The sequence below is a fragment of the Gossypium hirsutum genome, chromosome D05 (assembly GCF_007990345.1).
Source record: "Gossypium hirsutum isolate 1008001.06 chromosome D05, Gossypium_hirsutum_v2.1, whole genome shotgun sequence".
Taxonomy (NCBI): Eukaryota; Viridiplantae; Streptophyta; class Magnoliopsida; order Malvales; family Malvaceae; genus Gossypium; species Gossypium hirsutum.
Window position 1 is genome coordinate 17,472,577 of NC_053441.1, and position 18,822 is coordinate 17,491,398.

At 32.9% G+C, this 18,822-nt stretch overlaps 2 protein-coding genes across 2 annotated transcripts; both read right to left on the bottom strand.

Moving 5' to 3' along the window:
• Positions 1-2,014: 2,014 nt before the first annotated feature.
• On the bottom strand, positions 2,015-3,039 carry LOC107902644 (transcription factor RADIALIS; the record flags this gene model as incomplete). The annotated part of the gene is made up of 2 exons (XM_016828785.2): positions 2,015-2,303; positions 2,552-3,039. Coding segments are annotated over 2 exons (513 nt in total), but the record flags the coding sequence as incomplete, so codon positions are not given.
• A 6,833-nt stretch (positions 3,040-9,872) lies between these two features.
• On the bottom strand, positions 9,873-17,173 carry LOC107905430 (5'-nucleotidase domain-containing protein 4). Its single transcript, XM_016832088.2, has 17 exons — positions 17,039-17,173; positions 16,020-16,321; positions 15,843-15,920; positions 15,505-15,725; positions 15,098-15,190; positions 14,847-14,930; positions 14,473-14,589; positions 14,173-14,278; positions 14,039-14,101; positions 13,908-13,961; positions 13,721-13,788; positions 11,395-11,464; positions 10,980-11,050; positions 10,639-10,699; positions 10,484-10,543; positions 10,309-10,371; positions 9,873-10,193 (listed from the first exon to the last, which is right to left on the bottom strand). Exons 2-17 carry the CDS (start codon positions 16,290-16,292, stop codon positions 10,071-10,073), a joined length of 1,605 nt encoding a protein of 534 aa, XP_016687577.1. The 5' UTR covers positions 16,293-16,321; positions 17,039-17,173; the 3' UTR covers positions 9,873-10,070.
• Positions 17,174-18,822: the final 1,649 nt, after the last annotated feature.

Sequence of the window (18,822 nt, forward strand, 5' to 3'; positions counted from 1 at the left end):
CCTCAAACTTTTAAACATTTACAAATTAGTCTTAACTTGATCTCGGGTTAGCAATAGAGCTTTCATAAACTCGTATAAGACCCAAAAATGAATACATATCATTTCATACAATTTTTTTTACTTATAGTTCAAATTGAGTGTAAAATGATCGTAGTTACTCCAACAACGAATGTGATACCTTATAACTTAGACCCGACGATCGAGTTCGGTATGATATATTAGATGATTGGTTGAACCAATCGCCTTTTTAGGCACTCGGATTCTCAGTAAAGTCATGAGACACAATTTTCACCTAGAACAATACGGAAGGATTTGCCAGCTCACAAATTTCTTTCGACGAAATTCGCTTCCCCTCAAGGTCCTACAATAGAATCAAACGATGCAGCTCCTAGAGGAGAAAGAGATATTCCTACTAGTGACTCTGTGAGAGCTTTCGGCAAATCCATGACACTTTCTATTGACCCTACAAGTAAAGATAACAAACGACATTTTATCTACCTCTGATATTTAAAATATTATTTTTCAGTTAGTAAAAACCCACCAACCACCACAAAAAAAGATGCTGCTTCAGACTGGACGTATGAACAACTGCAATCCACATAATTCCAGCTTTGTAACCTTAACAATATCTATCGAGTGCCTATGGCCATATAATTCCAAGACCTTAGATAGTGCAGATCTTTCAATCAACAATGGGCTTTTTACCCCCTTCAGATAAGTAAATAGAAATGGTAATTGAACATTCATGAAGTAGTGGGTAAGAGCAAAAGACACACCCCATTACTATTTCATATGCATTTGATGCCATTTCCGTCGGCTGTGGCTACCATGGTGGGTCCAGGTACCAATAATGGGAACAAGAAAGCTGGAGAACTGTAGCCAACACGCACATAAACAAGGAATCATGAAAGGACATTGGAATGAGAGGGGTTCAAACCAAAACAATTTTGGGTGTTGTGTATTCGTACTTGAGAACATGTGTTATATAATAAGGTTCCTCACATATGTTAGGACTCTTGAAGATATTTTCTCTTGATATGATTCATTAGGTACTTGACACAGCTGAGAACATTTACTTTATGTGGCCTTGATCAAGAAAGTTCGGTAATTATACAAGCAGGTGTTAAGATTTCTTGTTTGCCGGCAAATATAGTTCCGAATTTTTTGGAAAACTACGAGAAAATAAAAACAAATTTATTTTTTTGTTGAGCAAACGACGATTTTTAGCGTATCTTGAAGGGACAAGTTTTGTCTTCCATTTTGTCAAAGGCGGAGCCAACGAACAAGTAGAGAAAAACAGAGCGACGAGATTCATCTAGCTAGGGCGCGCGAGTTTAGCAAGACGACCAGAATAAAATCTGGTCCCAAGCCATAATTGCGTTTCTAGAGTTCAACTTAAGGGCCATTAGGCCCACCAATGCAGCTACTATATTAAACTAAACTTTGTTCTGACATTGAAGCCCAACCCCGTAACAAATAAGACTTGTTTTTTTAAAAACAAATTCAATCACATAATTATAACTAAAATAAAATCAGTACTAAGTATGGCGGAACAAGTAAATTTGAAATCAACCCATAAATGGTAGACTTAAAACTAAGATAAATTTAAGAGAAAATTCATACAAAATACAAAATATTCACGCCTCGTGAAACTCAAACTTAAGATATTAGTATTCTCAAGACTTCATGATTATTGAGTATTACTTTAATCACATAAATTTGTACAATTTAAAATAAAATTTTCAATTGAGTATTAATTTAAGTGATATTGTTATTATCGTAACAACTTAAAGAATATACTTAATCATATAATATTTTTAAAATTAATTTAATTAGTTGAGATTTGAGACATTTATAATATATAAAAAAATAATTCCTGGTTGAGATCCGAATAATTATTATTTAAAAGATTTTATATCAAATACACATTTGTATATAGACTTATCGGCTGATAAAAATAATACATAAAAGTTGCAACATCTATTTCTAATATAAACGAAGACAAAGACATTCATTAATGATTAATGGACGATATATATATTCATTAAAAACAGGAACTTTTTTATGTACCAGTGCTATGAGATAATTAATTGGTACATATAAGGAAGCACAACTAGTGTAAACCAAGTATATAGAATGAAGATACAACTTTCAATTTAAGATACACTTTGAGAAGAAATAATAGGCGACATATTTGCTGCTTGTTGCACCAGACAACTGGCTGCATTTGCTTTATTAAAGGCTAAGGCCTTTGTTTCTACCGGTTTCTGCTCATATTTCACTGAAGCCTCAGATTCCTCATTCTGCAGAACAACAGATCCAAGAAACATCAGTCTTCGCTGTGCATGGGTAACTTAAATGCCACAATTAATATTGCAATTTGCAAGTAGTGTACAGCAGTGTTTAGTAAGCTGTTAGCCATGCATTACTCTATGAAGTACATTGATAAATGGTTCCTGGTAAGTTTATGAAACTCTCCCATCTTAATAAACACTGGGAAGTGAAAAACATTGAAAATTAAAGGGGGGGGGGCTGAAAAGCATGGGTATACCTTTGTTCTCCATCCGTGAAATTGTATCCTTTGTTCCCTCCAGCTTTCTTGTAAGGAGGTAAGGGCACTTGGCCAGACTCAATCTGTTGGATGTCTTCGACAAGGTTCTGGTAATGTAGCTTCACTTCCTCCACGGTTTTCCCTCCAACTGCCCTGGCTAGATTGTGCCAGCGGTCTGGGGTATCTTTGTCGTAGATAACTAAAGCATTCTCGAACAACTTGTTTTGCTTTGGTGTCCAGCTCGAACCTGAGGCCATTGCAATTGCAGAAACTATGCAACGATAACCACAAGGGTCAGCGAAGGCACAAGAAAGTGGAGAAAGAACTGTAGGAAGGTTGTGTATGAGGAAACTGTCAATGGTGCTCTTTATATAGAAGGGGGAGCTCAAGTAATCGAAAGTGGGGGTTGGAAATGGTGGGCCGGTGGGCTTTTGTCTGGTACTCTGCCGTTGCTTTCCTTGCAAAACAGCGGGACCTTGTAAGAAAAATAGGTGGTTTTTTTAGGATCAAATAGGATTTGGTTTATTACAGTGGATGGAAAATTTTACTCGTGATGCACTGGATTCGAAAGTGTACTGTCCACCCTCATGATAAATGTGCTGGAACTGATTATTTTTTGTGGACAACATTTCATAGAAAGAATCAAAATTTCAAAATAAACGTATTTAAGGTGTTATATATAAATTTGATATCAATGTGTTATATATTTAAACCTGCTACATTAAAACCCCTTTCCCAGATTGGTACTAATTAATGCCTCATTTATTATTGTACTTCACACTAGAATTCAAAGCAGTGCTATTAGTTCATTTGTTATCCTCCTGTATCTGAGATTCCCAACTTTCCAATATCAGGTTTAAATGATACTTGCTTAAATATTCAAGTAATGGATACAGATAATAAATAAATATATACAAATCTCCCAAGTGAAGTTCACATAGCAACAGTTCAGTACTCTAATGGCAGTGTGTAAGATACAGCCTTGAGCAGGGTGGGCCAAGGATTATTCCAGTAGCTGTGGATAACATCAGGGTGTACCAACCAGTGTATGCAGAAGTAAGATACAGGCTTCATCATCAGGGGTGGACCAACCAGTGGGTGTGCTGATAATCTTTTAACAATATTCACGGGTTCACCATAGCTAACCGGTAAAATATTCACGTCGAGATTGCTGTACCTCTTTTATTTTGTTTTCTTTCGAGGGGTTTTCTCTGTGGTGAATTGATCTTAAAACTGGCAGAAGCTGCCCTTATTATTAGTTGTTAATGTCTTCTCAGGAGCATCCAAAGACAGTTTTGTTTTAGATGGCTGCCTAGATCTTTCCGTACTATTTTTTTGTACTTGTTCAAGTCCCCCCTCCCCCTACTGAGAATGATTCATCAGGTCTTAGATGCTAGTAATGGTAAACGCACTGAAAATGTTGGTTATTAATTTAAAGTAGTCCACATTGTTGCACTGGAAATCTGGTCGTAGTTAATGAATATTACTATCACTAAGACCTGACAGGTTGTCAAACACAGTATTGCAAAAATTCTTGAAAAACCAATCAATCATAAATGAAATGATCTCACTTTATAGATGTGAAAGTTAGATTACGTCTCTAATAGGTCATGGGAAATTGGTTGCGGTTGCTCTTTGATTATATGAAATGTAGTCTACTTTCGTAAGTAAAAATTAAATCTTGATCACATTATTAAAAGATTACATCACTTTACAATTATTCAAAACAATTTGGATAGAAAAGAGGGTTGTTGAGGTAAACTAGTAAGTACATACATAATATATTAGAAAGCGTTAAGTTTATCTTTAGTTTGGACAAGGACAGGAGAAACGGCAAAGCCAATTATATGTAGTTGGCTATGGCGTTTCCAACTTTTGGGGGGGAATAACTACAAAGAAAGAACATTATCTTGATGGTTAGAATCCTTATCATCCATGTCCACTGCAAGGAGAACTTCATTTTCCCATTGGATACATTTCTTTTCTGTATATTTCAAGATCTTTTCTGTCCTAACTTTTCTGCAAGTTGAGGATGGGGCTACGGAATCCAGGACTTTATTTCAGAAAGCTCATCAGTTTGAAGACCACCCCAACTTGTAAAAGCGGTCCTGTTTAACTCAGGTCGGCATTTTGCATTGAGGTGCTTGCTCAAACCAGGTAACTTCTTTTGTTTCTCAAAAAAGTAACACAGTTTGCTCACAAAAATAAGTATTAAATTGTGGTCGCCATCGCGGATATCATCACATAATGATTATTGTGGACCTCAATTTTTTTTCAAAAAAATCATAATATTTTAGAACATTATACTTATACTATATTCTAATATTAATAATTCTTTTTTATGAGTTTGATTTAATTTGTAAAAATAAAAATTCTAATTTATTTATATATTTTTTCTTTTGAAAAAGGAAACCTTTTACTCCTCATATACTATTAATTTTATGTTAACTATTGAATAATTCTAAACTTATTATTTTAACTCGGAAATCCAAATTTCAAATGCAAATCATCTATGGCTATGTTTTTATTCATTGCATAATTCAATTATGTTGTCCAACTCTTTCAAAGAAGGTAACAAGTTATTTTAACTTTTGGGCAATAATTCTTTATCTAATTTGCTCAATTCCCTATAATTTTTTTAACATAAAAAACAAGATTTTTAAGCAGTGAATTGTTGCGGCGTTATGTTTAAATATTGTCGTTTTGTGGTGTTACGTAACGGATTTTATTCACAACAGTAGTGATATTAGTACTTCCATTGCGTTATATTGATATTGCAACACAGTAACTTGCAAAACCTTTACAACGTGACTATTACGTTACATTGCAACCGCAATTTATTACAAGAAATTTAAGCCTACTTAACCAATCCCTATATCAATTTTCAAACAACTATTAATAATTTGCTAATTCCACTTTACTAACAAATATATAAATTTTTTATAACTTGAATAATTGAGCTGGTGCCGAACCCATACCTATTGAGCTTTATATATATATCATCAAAAGATAGAGGTTTTAAATTTGGTGGAACAAATATTTTTTTATACATAAGTATTATTTTTTATTTTTAAAAATAATTATTTTTGTTTGATCTTACCTAAATTATTTGAAAATAAAGTTTTTTTGGAAAGTTGTTATATTATAGAAAAATGAAATTTGTTTCATAAAATTATGTATTAAGTAACACTTTCTTGATGAAAAATATATATATAATACTCAAAAATGCATGCTGTTTTATAACTACTTGTATTTTAAAAACAAACTTAGCTTCTTTTTTATTAATTTCAGCACAAGTTTTTTATCAACAACTTCCTAATAAATTTAAAATGCTGAGTAACAACATGCAATGCCATATAAGCTGTGTATGATAGGGCTGCTTGTTCATAAACACATGCTTATTTTATCTTGGAATATCAGGCTACCTTATTATCCATGTCATTTCCAAAAGTAAAAGTATACCATTTTCCTGCTATCAACAGCCTTTTAAGGACTTGAATAATTTAGATTCTGCTTTCTAGTTGGAGAGATTAGGATTAGCCATCTAGGGCTATCAAATTATGGTCTGAAATTGCAAGATGTGTCCGTCGGATATTCACCAGACGAGAGGGGGCTGAATATTATTCCTGCTTAGGGTGAGTGATGAGGATCCATGAATCTGCTGTCTGCACCGCATAGCCTCTTTACATTGTGGGGGACCTAACCTTGCTGCAACATCCAACAAGCAAATAAGTCGTCGGGGAATAATCTATACGAGGACAAGCCAGCAACGTGTTTCAAATAAAAGTCAAAAGTTGTGGATCCCTAAGAACAATGATGAAATATTTATCTGGACCAAAACCTAATCAGGAAAAAATATCTATCAATCACATTTATAAGAGATCATGTTTAACTTTAATGTGATTGGGGCTCTCTACCCAATTCAAAAACGACAAAAAGATTACTCTTACAATAATTTGTAATTTTTACACACATAAAAGTTATGCATAAATTAGTTTGATTTTAGGAATTTCACTCCTAAACAATATAGCAATACTTAATGCATGCAATTAATACAAATATGATTCAAAATAACTAATAAATTGAATTAAATAGTTTGTCAAAAACAACTAATATCTCATTGGGTCGACCAATGTCTTAAAAAAGAGGGGAAAAAAATACATGAAAGCAAAGGAATCAGTAAAAACTGATATGAGTAAGTACAAAGTTAGGTATATTCAACTTTGAGAATTCCTTCCCCACTTTGGGGCTAACAAAGCAAATGAAAGTTGGATCGTCCGGTTCAGCATCATGAGAAAGATATGCATGCATGGGTTGAGCTGAGAGATAAGAATGTCAAACTTTTCCAGGCTGTATAAGATGAGAGTCGAATCTTGAGATTCATAGAGTTGAATAATCAGTGCTGAAGCGTGAGATGAAGATTCTCCTGCCTTTTCTGTTTTGTTGTTTCTTATGACAACTTTTTCACTGCTCAAATCAAACATTCATTAGCCAATTGACCCAATGCTGTAAAATTACAACTCCCTTTGTTTCCCATGCAAAGAGCACACAGAATTGGAGTGTAATAATCATTTCTGCCAGGGGAGAAATTCAACTTTGGATCCTTTAAATTATTATAAAATTTTACAATTTAATTCCAATCCAAATTATTTTCTTTCCTCGTCCATGATATTAGCACATCACATTGGAGATCACATTTTATGCCCAATCCAAATGCAACTAAAATCTGTGGACCATTATTCTGAGCAACTCTAGTGCAATTTCATTTTCGAAAATTGACCCATATCCAGAAATTTATGCCTTGGGCTAGAATGCTTTCGAATGTCAAACTTTAGTTTTAAATAAATTGTTATTCACTCCAAATTTTTTTTATAAAATAATAAATATTAATGTGAGGGTGGGTATTTTTATTATTTGAATCACGTGAAATCTTAAAATTTATGTTTGATAAAATTTAAATTAAAATATCATAAATTTAATTGTCTTTATCATTTCAATTAAAACTTTGTATTATTCTTCAATCAGATTTTTTATAAATATATTTTCTATATAATTTTTTTTACACACATAGTGTACCACAATCAAATTACTATTAAAAATTTAATTGAGTTAATGTTACTCGTCAACCGATCCCACCTCAATTATGAAACATTATTAAAAGTATTTATGTATTTTATATTTTGATAAACCTAAAAAAATACGTAGGATTATAAAATTTTACCCTAAAACATCATATTCTTTATCATTTTAACTCTACTCTTTTAACCAAATTTGTTTAATTTTATCACTTCTTGTGCCTTAATTTAGTTATTTATTAAGAATTCTTTTAAAGAAAGTTATTTATTAAGAAGTTGAATGGAACAGGAAATATATTTAGAAAACAAAAATCAGAGTCACTCAGCGTTATTTGTGTAACACAAAATAATTGGAGGAAAGTACAATTATTAGAGCAGTAATTACATTTTTTTAATAATTATAAAAAATTATAATTCTCTTGATGTGTTTGATTGACTATGTGTGATTTCATCATAATTTATTATATCATATTTAGTAGTACAAATTATAATTATTAAAGGTAATCACACAATTACATAATTTATATATATTTTTTAAAAATATCAATTCCTATAAAAATATCAGTACAATAAAAATTTTCTAAATGAATAACAAAAATTGAAATAAAATCATATGTAATATGTAATATGTTAATATAATTATTAAAAAAAATAAACATCATACGTTTTTTTTTTCTAATTGCTCCAGCATTCTATATTTGTTTGGTTATCCCTCTATAACATTTAACATATATTTTTTTATCATCTTCTAAATATAAATTTGTATCAATATATCTTTTTTTCGTGTACTCTTCAAAGTATGGATCATCTTAATTCTACTTACGAATGAAGTTGTTAAGTATACAACATACTAGTACGATCCAATCTTATTTTTTATGCTATAATGAGGTGAAGTTGTTAATACAGGAAATCTTTTATTTTTTAGAATAACAAATGTCTTCAACGATATTTTGAAGCTTTGAATGTATTAAATTAAAGATTTCACGAGTTGTCTGTGGTGTTTGTGTTTGACTCTATTCTCTCAAATATAATGTAATTTTGAAGTTTTTTTTTTCATCTACAGAAATGTTAAAGAGATGAGTGAATGCAACTAGTAGGTATTTGTATTATACAAATTAGATCAAATTAGTCCTTATATTATTAAATAAATCAATTTAGTTTTTGTACTACCAAAAAATTTAAATAATTTAAATTTTAATAGAGTTAACATTTACCGTTTAAAAACGTCCTTTATTGTTTAACATAGTTATATTTTGTAGGCTTTTTATGGTTTTGTAAATAAAATATTTTGTTTAAAGTTGCATAGTAAATAAAAATAATAATTTTCATATTATCTTTTAAACAGTAATTATTAAATTTATTTGATTTTTTTAATAGTACAAAAATTAAATTAATCTACCTAATAAAAGGGACTAAATTAATTCAATACCTATAATAGAGAGTCTTAACAAGTACTTTCACCTAGATTGGAATTAGACGATTTCTTGATCTTTTTCTGGGGGTTTTACACTTATATGTCCCAATCTAGGGTGATAGGCTGATATAGCTATCGAGGGATTTTTTCGTTCAATCATGACCATCAAATTTGACCGAACAAATTAGGACCGCTATATAAAAGCCAATGTTGAGCCGTGGATAAAGGATCATATGAATGTGGTCCTAATCTAAAGGGTTTTTTTAGAAAAAGAATAAAACAAAAAAGTAATATGGTGGACCGTAATCACAGTTATGTAGACTTGGGCGAGTCGACATCTTAGTCCTAAGACTCCAATGTCATCTACACGTATAATTTGTCTATGGGCTACGTTGGTACAGGTACATCAATTTGAGTCCATTTACAAATATGGCCATTACTAATACCGAGAACATGAAGCATAAAATGCCATTGAAAAAAAAATTGTACTCTCCATCAACGATCAAAATACAACAATTTAAACTAACAAGGTTATAATGATAAGATACATTAAAGTTTTAAAAATGAACTTGTTAAAAATAATCACAAATCTTAAATATAAACATAAAAAGTAAAACTAACATGAAAAATATAAAAAAGATAAAAAATTATAATCAATCCGAGGTCTTGTGTAATTTGTCATTTTCATTCGTCAATGATGAGTATCATATATATATATATGTGTGTGTCCCGAAACACTTTTTTAATTTCTTGTTCAGATATTTAGAGAATAGTATATAATACTTATGTCAAACTTTATTTTTAAGAAGAAAAAAAGAAAGAACACAGCATGTACTAAACGAGTATCGATGACTAGAAGCATTTTTTTGAGTAAGAATGTAAATGGGGAAATTTAAGTACAATGAATCTCGTTGATTAAGGGGTTAAGATGAATACGAGGATCCGGCTTTACTACTTCTGCGGCACCAGAACAGAACAAAAATTATTTGCTTCTACGTTCAGTTGTCGGTCAGGGAACAGTTTTCACTTTTCAAGAGGGAAGAATATGAAATTCGTGAGGCATGAAATCTTCACTTGGCCTATAGCATTTGTCTGGGGAATACAAGCTTAAGTTAGAGACCTGGCTAGTGTAAAGACATGCAAATCTCTCAACCTGCGTCGTGCCAAGCGTAAAGCAAATTATCAGTGATAATAACAAGTACTAACGATACAGTAATCTAGGCAGTTTTTTCAGATGCTTCAGAAACTCCATCCAAAGCTAGTGGTACCTGATGAGCAAAGCGAGAGTTCTGATAGCCAGTCTTCATGAGTTGCCCCCAGATCTTATGGAACTGTTTCGTAATAAAATAGTCATTGAAAGTATCTTTATTCAAAGGTTGCTTAAGCCTGATAGACCCCTTAACGTCTCGAAATAATCTAAGGATGTAGAAAAGTTTCTTCTACCTTTTGGTGATGATCTCCTTGAGCCTGTTGATGAGCGAGACGCACTTGATCCCTTCGCGACTGTTAAAAAGAGAGAATTGAAAATAAAATCATTAGAAAGCTTCAAATCATCCATCTGGCACTACATAAAACAGATCAAGGTCAAATGGTCTAACCTCCAATTCACCCAGACTTGAAATCATATTCTGCTTTTCATCATCACCAAGACTTTCAAATCTAAATAACAAGAATGCAACTCTCTTTGCTCAAAAGAGAATCAATGGAACCAAACCATATAATAATAACCAAAAATTACAAAAGCAAAGACGAAAAGTCTCCCTTGTACTAAGATTTGATGCGATCAAGTAGAAATTAATAAGAAATCAAATCCAGGGTTTCAATATTAATTTGTCATGTCCATTATGTGTGACACACGGAGAAGGGTAGTGATTCTTATGCATCATTCAAGGGTAGTAATACTGATGACATCAGTTTTAATGATAAAATAAGTACATACTTGAGAGACCACTTCAAATGATGAACTCGGTCTTCAACAAGATCACGCTCATTCCTCAACAACCTTAGTTGCTGCATGAAAGTACATGTATTAGTTGCAAGGAATTAAAATACTATGATAAAACAGGACCGGTAGTAAGAACTCTCATGCTTTACAACTTCTAAATGTTTTTTGCAGAATTCCCCTCAAAACTTATTAAACAGTTAGAAGGACCATGAGAAAATATAGATATAGATAATCAAATTACCATCAAGAAAAAAGCAACATACAAACTGTTCTTCACTAATGTGTTATTACAACAAATTCTTCCTAATAAATTAGAATTTTACAATAAATTATCCAAACAGTATGATATGAAATTGAAATATCATGATCAATATCTCAGTTTAACATCATATTCAACATGAAAACCCACCTTTCGCGTATCTCTTAATTCCCAAAGCAATTCAACCTCCCTCTCAAGCTCTGGAACAACAAGCATCGTTCTTGTTGGAACATTTGGCAGCAGCAACCAAACAATGAAACACTAAGAGCATAAGCTCTTCAAACAGCAAGCAGAAACACAAAGCATCAAGAGCATAAGCTCTCGGTTAATAGGAAGAAAAAAGAAAAAGAAAGAACAATGGCAGCAGCTCTTAGAAAAAGAACAAAACAGAGAACAAAGGAGGAAGAAACAAAAACAATTTACTTGCTCACAAACGTGCAGCAAGGAAGCAATCTGCCTTACAACTGATATGCTTGATTTTTCAATAAGAAAAACAATACATTTATAGATAAAACACATTACCAAATACTACCTACTCCCACTTAGTAGCCTAGGGACTTGCTAAGCATTACTTGTACACATCAATAAGCTGAATTATCAGCTCAATCATCACCTAAACCCATCAAAACATCAATAACTAAGTTCATTTTCAACCAAACTAAACTAAATTGCAACTACAACAGTCAACATGTTGCTGCAGCATGCAGCATGCATACAAGCCGTATGCACTCAACAAAAACATAACAGTAGCATGGATGGCCAATTTCCAACACTCCTCCTTGGACTCCATGCTGCAAATGTCATTCATTCATCAAGTTTTTGAACTTGGCAGTCCTTAGATGCTTTCTTTCAAGCTGACCCTGCACAAGCACTTCATTTTCAACCTTGGCAAATGGAGTCTTCTCCTCCTTCACAGCCTTGGTTGACAACACATCTTGCCTTGTTCCCTATTACAGTCCTGCTTCTTCTTGCATAAACAACTTGCAAGTATAGTTTGCTTGCCTTCAATCTGCCATTTTTGGCTTGCACCCACTCGGGCTTGCATTTTGCTGCTCGCAACTATACACCTTTGACAGGCTCGCTTTTTTGCTTACTGTCTTCAACAGGTGTCTTCAACTTTGCTGCTTGCAACCATACACCTTTGACAGGCTCGCACTTTGGCTTACTGTCTTCAGTTGGTGTCTTCAATAGGCTCGCAACTATCACTTCTTGCTAAGCTTGCACATTTGGAAAGCTCACACCTTTCCTTGAAACTTATTGAAGCTTGTTTGGAGGTCTCATAAGTTTGAGCTGATGTTGAGCAGGGGAAGCAAAATCAATGGTCCCTTAAGACTTAGGCTCTGATACCATTTGTTGGAACATTTGGCAGCAGCAACCAAACAATGAAACACTAAGAGCATAAGCTCTTCAAACAGCAAGCAGAAACACAAAGCATCAAGAGCATAAGCTCTCGGTTAATAGGAAGAAAAAAGAAAAAGAAAGAACAATGGCAGCAGCTCTTAGAAAAAGAACAAAACAGAGAACAAAGGAGGAAGAAACAAAAACAATTTACTTGCTCACAAACGTGCAGCAAGGAAGCAATCTGCCTTACAACTGATATGCTTGATTTTTCAATAAGAAAAACAATACATTTATAGATAAAACACATTACCAAATACTACCTACTCCCACTTAGTAGCCTAGGGACTTGCTAAGCATTACTTGTACACATCAATAAGCTGAATTATCAGCTCAATCATCACCTAAACCCATCAAAACATCAATAACTAAGTTCATTTTCAACCAAACTAAACTAAATTGCAACTACAACAGTCAACATGTTGCTGCAGCATGCAGCATGCATACAAGCCGTATGCACTCAACAAAAACATAACAGTAGCATGGATGGCCAATTTCCAACAGTTCTGCATCCTAATCATTGACAAATTACAGAATTAAAAGCGCCCCATGCACCAAAAGAAATGAGGTTGTTAACATCTTGCGCAAAAATACATTATTAGCTCATTTTAAAGGCAATGATCATCGTGAAACTATTGATGAGAATTAATGAAGAAATATAGAAAATTCGATGAGACAAGGAATATTAAGTTCCCAAAAGCACAATGAAATCATGAGAAAGTATTGCATACTTATACAGCAAAAATAAGAACTAATATCGTCTAACTTTTTTCTGGCATAAACATTGCCTTTGATTCGGGATTTTATTGTTCCTATATTCTATTGCTTTTCAAGCGTTGAATATAATTCACTGAATACTTGCAGTCTAGGCAAAAGAAAAAGAAGAAGAAAAATTAGAGTCATAATTCCATCTAACAGTGCTGCATTAATACTACAAACCTCTTTATAATCCATAGACCAATATATATTAGAATTGTCTCATTCAGATAGGTTCAAAGGTCCAATCTAACAAGATTAAATTAAAAAAAACAAGAAATTTAACTTCTACATCAAAAAGGGGAAAAGAGAACAACGATACAAATTCATACCGAGAACCTTCTTGCTGCGCAAAATATCTCCATAGATATGATCCCCAACATAGAGAACCTAATAGAAGCATAGAACTAATTAGATTATAAAAGACAACAGAGTAATTATTATGGAATTCAACAAGCCAAAGATACAATGATCAAAATAGAACAACTTAAGAAGTTAACAAGAATCACCTGCGTACTTGACTCGATAGAAAGCAACTTATGTAGATGACCAACACTGCCTCCCTGACAAGTTTGAAGAAACTTTAATTGAAATAAAATCCACTATTTTAAATTTTAATAATAGATAATATTCAAAATACCTGGAAAACTCGGTATCTTTTGTTTAATCCCTTCGGCAGCATTTTTGGTGAAGTACTTCCCACCTAATATCAAAGTTATGTTTAAATCATCAACTGACAATTAGACAGAATGAGGAAAGTATATTTTACCCAACCTGAGGCATAGGAGTGCCATTGTCAGTATTGAGGAGCATTCCAGACTCAGGTTCAACCTCAAAAATATTGGCACGATTGTCTTCAAGGAAGAAGCCAGGTTTTGCGCTGCATGAATACTTTCATTTTCAGCACGAGAAATCAAAGTATAGAACAGATAACATGTACCATAGATATTAAATAAAACCAAAGAGTAACTCTAGGGTCATGTTAAACTAGGTTGAAATGAATTCACAACCAAATGATGAAAGGTCAAAAAGCACCAACATTTAGAATCAATAATATGAAATAAAAGAGCATGCCTGCCAGTGATGACAACATCAAAATATTGAAGCCAATCAAACTTGCATGTAATACCACCTTCCAACTTATGCGATGCACAGAGAAAATTCATTACAATATTTGTGTAGTCCCATAAACTGCAAGAGATTCAATCAAGTATCAAATGATTGTTCTGCACAACCTTTTAGAAATGGAAGTCAGTGACGCAAAAAAGAAAGCCTTGAGAATCATAAGTATGAAAGCAAAACCATTGGTAGGATGGGTATAAAATGTTACTTTTCCAACTTAGGGAAATTTTATTAGAAAAAAAAAAAAGAGGACAAGAAAAATTGCATTGAATCCCATATTACCTTTGCCTAAACAATTAGAATCTAAAATCACCAAGGAAATATACCTATTTGTCACCAAGAAAGTTAAACGGCCAGAATTCCTCAGCATTTTGAGCATAGGTACTATAGAAGTGTCCTCATTGATATACCTTGAAAAAGAAGGAAAAAAACTACATGAAAACCACTTCAAGATGCACTATAAGAATATCTTCACACAAAGATCAAATTTTCCCATGTGAATTTAAATGGAAATTCAGAACCATTCTTAAACTTAGTGGTAATCTAAATAATAAAACAATGCCTCTTTTCAACTTACCTTTTAGGATCCTTTGCAACCACTTGCTTTAAGGTTCCATCCCGATGGCACAAATCAACTGCAGCCCGTACATCTTTGTACATGCGAGGGTAACTGAAAGAATCGTTTATAGCAGGCATTGGTTAATATACAGAACCTGATAAAAGGAATTAAGATCTAAATACTTAGTAATTCCAAGTATATTTAATAGTTCAGCATAAAATAGACTTTGTTCATTAAATTCAAGTTCAGAAACTACATAGGTAAACTTGGATCACATCTAATTTCCAACCACGATGTACTGTTTTCAAGCTTGATATGATCTTAAATGCCTCTACCAGCATGGACTACTCATTGCACTGATGGGACTAAATGGCCTATTGATCATAACCAAAAAAAAAAAAAAAAAGAGAAAATTAATTTCTTACTCAGCACCCTCTGGAACTTTTCCAGGATTATTGTCCCTCAAATCAACAAGTTGAGCAAACAAGTACGCTTCAGCTAGTGAAAATAGTGTATCAATAAGGGCATAATCTGGCTCATCAAAGGAATCCCGTATGAATGTATTTCCGTAGGTGCCAACTTTATCTTCCTTGGACAACTCTCTGAATCCATGGTATGCTACTTTCACATATTTATGTCGATCCATCTATAAAAGGCACAACCATGAATACAAATCATATTCAAGCAAAGTAGATGAGAGAGAGAGATAAATATTCCATTAACTTGGCTATGTAGAAACTACAGCAGAAATAAATGGATCGACCTTTAAAATGTTGCCTCTCTTTTTGTCAAGAACCAAACCTCTAACCATGTATTTCCAATCAAAAGTCCACTCTAGTAACTGCATTAAATTTTGCCCTTATCAGCATGCTTGCACATACCACTCAAACTTAGGAAAATTTTTCTTGGCTGATGTAAAATATGTAGAAAGTTGACAAACCTCTTGAGGATAGCCCAAATCATACACCAATTTTCTTACTGTGCCTTCATATGCAAGGGACTCAAACGTCTCAGGCTTGTATTGTGCTAGGGTATAATCCATATCAAATCCAATAGCAACAATATTCCTCATATTCAATGATCTGTTGCAGAAAATTTGTTTTCCTATATCAATTCGAGGTCCACCTTCAAGAGATGACCATATATGTGGTTTCTCACCACCATGAGATTGTAATGCTTTGTCACCTAACATAGTCCTGTCACTATGGTCCATTGAGTAGAAACAGTGCGGCTGTTTAGCCCCTGGATAGATTAGCATGGAGAAAACCGGATTAGCATTAATGTTAATTAGAGTCCAACCCGTAACATGAAGCAGTCCTCATGTCCCAGAGGAATAAATTTACTCCAAGTGCTATGAGTAGAATGAGCATTGCTCTGCTTTATGTTGAAAATCATTTTAGATGACATCATACGGGATTGGTCAGGTTCATGTGAGACTGCAAGTTTTAGAACATAGAAACCAAATGGATGACATATATTAACTTGTTCCACACGACATCATGCATTGTTCCTAATAAATTAGTATAAATTCCAAGTATCCGGTACTTCAATTTTTTTTCTCTTTCTGAAAACTCAATTTCATTAAGTAGCTATAGCAAATTTCAGAACATCTGCTATTTCCATCATATTAAAGAAGTTGCTAATCAATAAAAATAAACAGTGAGGTTTCCTATAGACGACTAGACAGAAACTTGACAGCTTACTTCAGAAGCCAAATAAAAATTATCACGTAGTGAACCACGTTAATTTCTGAAACAAAGAATCTTTGAACATATGCTCCAAGTAACACCTAAATCTCCAATTTATCAATCAAAACTAACAAAAGTCACCAAAAAAAAAATTTCCCCAAGCTCAACCACAACCAAAAAAGGAAAATTAGCTTCCAAATGCAACATGCAAATAGCAGGTGAGAGAAAACAAACAAACAAACAAATAAAGATTAAAACAGTAACTGGTAACCTGCAGCGCTGATAGCTTTTAACTTTGGCGGGAAACCCAGAGAAGAAGCGAAGAAACCGGGAAGAAGAAAGGGGGAGGAAAGTCACGGGAGCGGGAAAAGGCAATTGGTATTTTGGGAATTCGCAAGGTGGATTTAAACAGAATATGTGCCGTACCAATGAGGGTACATTCGTTCGGCACATATTAGGTTGGTTTTGATGTGTTTTTGACTCGATTAATGTCATTTTGATTTAAACAGAATATGTGTTATTTTGACTCGATTAAGTTTCATTAAGCTTAGTTGTGTTTTTGACTCGATTAATATCATTGGTACCACAATTATATACAAATTAATCCCAAAATACACATTAATTCAATTCATCAACTCATTCAAGCAATACAAAATCAAAATACCTAACAAAGTTACCACAACCACAACAAATCAAATATATGTAAGCCACACATGCTAGCATAATAACTATACCTCATTCTCATGCCCTTTGTAAATTGGTTATTTGCACAAAATATCATTTATAACATTTACATAAACCAAACATTAACCAAAATAGCACAAGAGCCTATAGATGCCATACAATCCGAATTTAACATTTCAAAAACTATCAAGATAAATTGGATAGTATGACTTGAGTGTCGATCTGATCGTCCAACCTTTCAAAAATCCACAATGACATTAAATAACACAAGTAAGCTTAATGAAACTTAGTAAGTTTGACGAGATAAACAAAAATCTTACCGAGCTAACTATAATAAATCAAATAAAAAAATCATCCATGATAACTCCCTGTCATTCACAACTTCAATCGATAAATACTTTTGTATTCAAATAAATACAAAAATAAATAACATGTTTTTCAAATTCATTAAATAAATCACTTTATTAAGATTTTTCCATTCAAAGAACGACTTACGGATAAGAGTACATCGTCAACAGAAGCTCATAAGAGCTGGTCCTCCCGAATACGCCAACAAAAGCTCAAAAGCTAAACAGAAGCTCGTAAGAGCTGATCCACACAATCACGCCAACACAGAAAGTAAAACACGAGAGTTCGCAACAAATGCTAAACCCCAATTTATTTAGGTAAAATGATGATATCTCCCTCCAATACCATCTCCACTCCAAACCCCCCGTCATACACTAAATCACGAATATACTCAAATTTCGCGTTCAATTCGAACCAAATATTCAATTCAATATTATAATTCAAACAATGATTCATTTCCAACAATAGAATATATGCATAGTACCAATCATCAATTTATACAAATGTTGAATTTTAACCGTACGAACTTACTTGGACTGAATTATAGTAATTGCATGAAGTTTAGGGACTATTCCGCTATTTTTTCTTTTCCACGAGTATCTACGGGATCTTGATCTAAAATATAAAATTATCCATTTATTAGCATATATTTCATTTCCAATCAATTTTACAATTAATACCCTTTTATTTTTTGAATTTATGCAATTACCCTAAACTTTTACAATTTTTGCAAATTAATCCCTTAATTAATTAATCTATCAAATTAACTACTTTTCTCAAATTAATATTTTATCAAAATATTCTAGGCCCTCATACAGCTCATAATAAACTTGAAATTCACTATCAAACCCTAATATTTTGACATTTTCACAATTTAATCCTAAAATCAATATTTAACAAAAACCACTTTACAAAATCATCACACAACACAATCAAAGATCCAAATCCATGTTATTCATAAAAAACATCTGATAATTATCAATGGGAACTTCCAAAAATTTTAACAGAATTAGAAACGAAGGT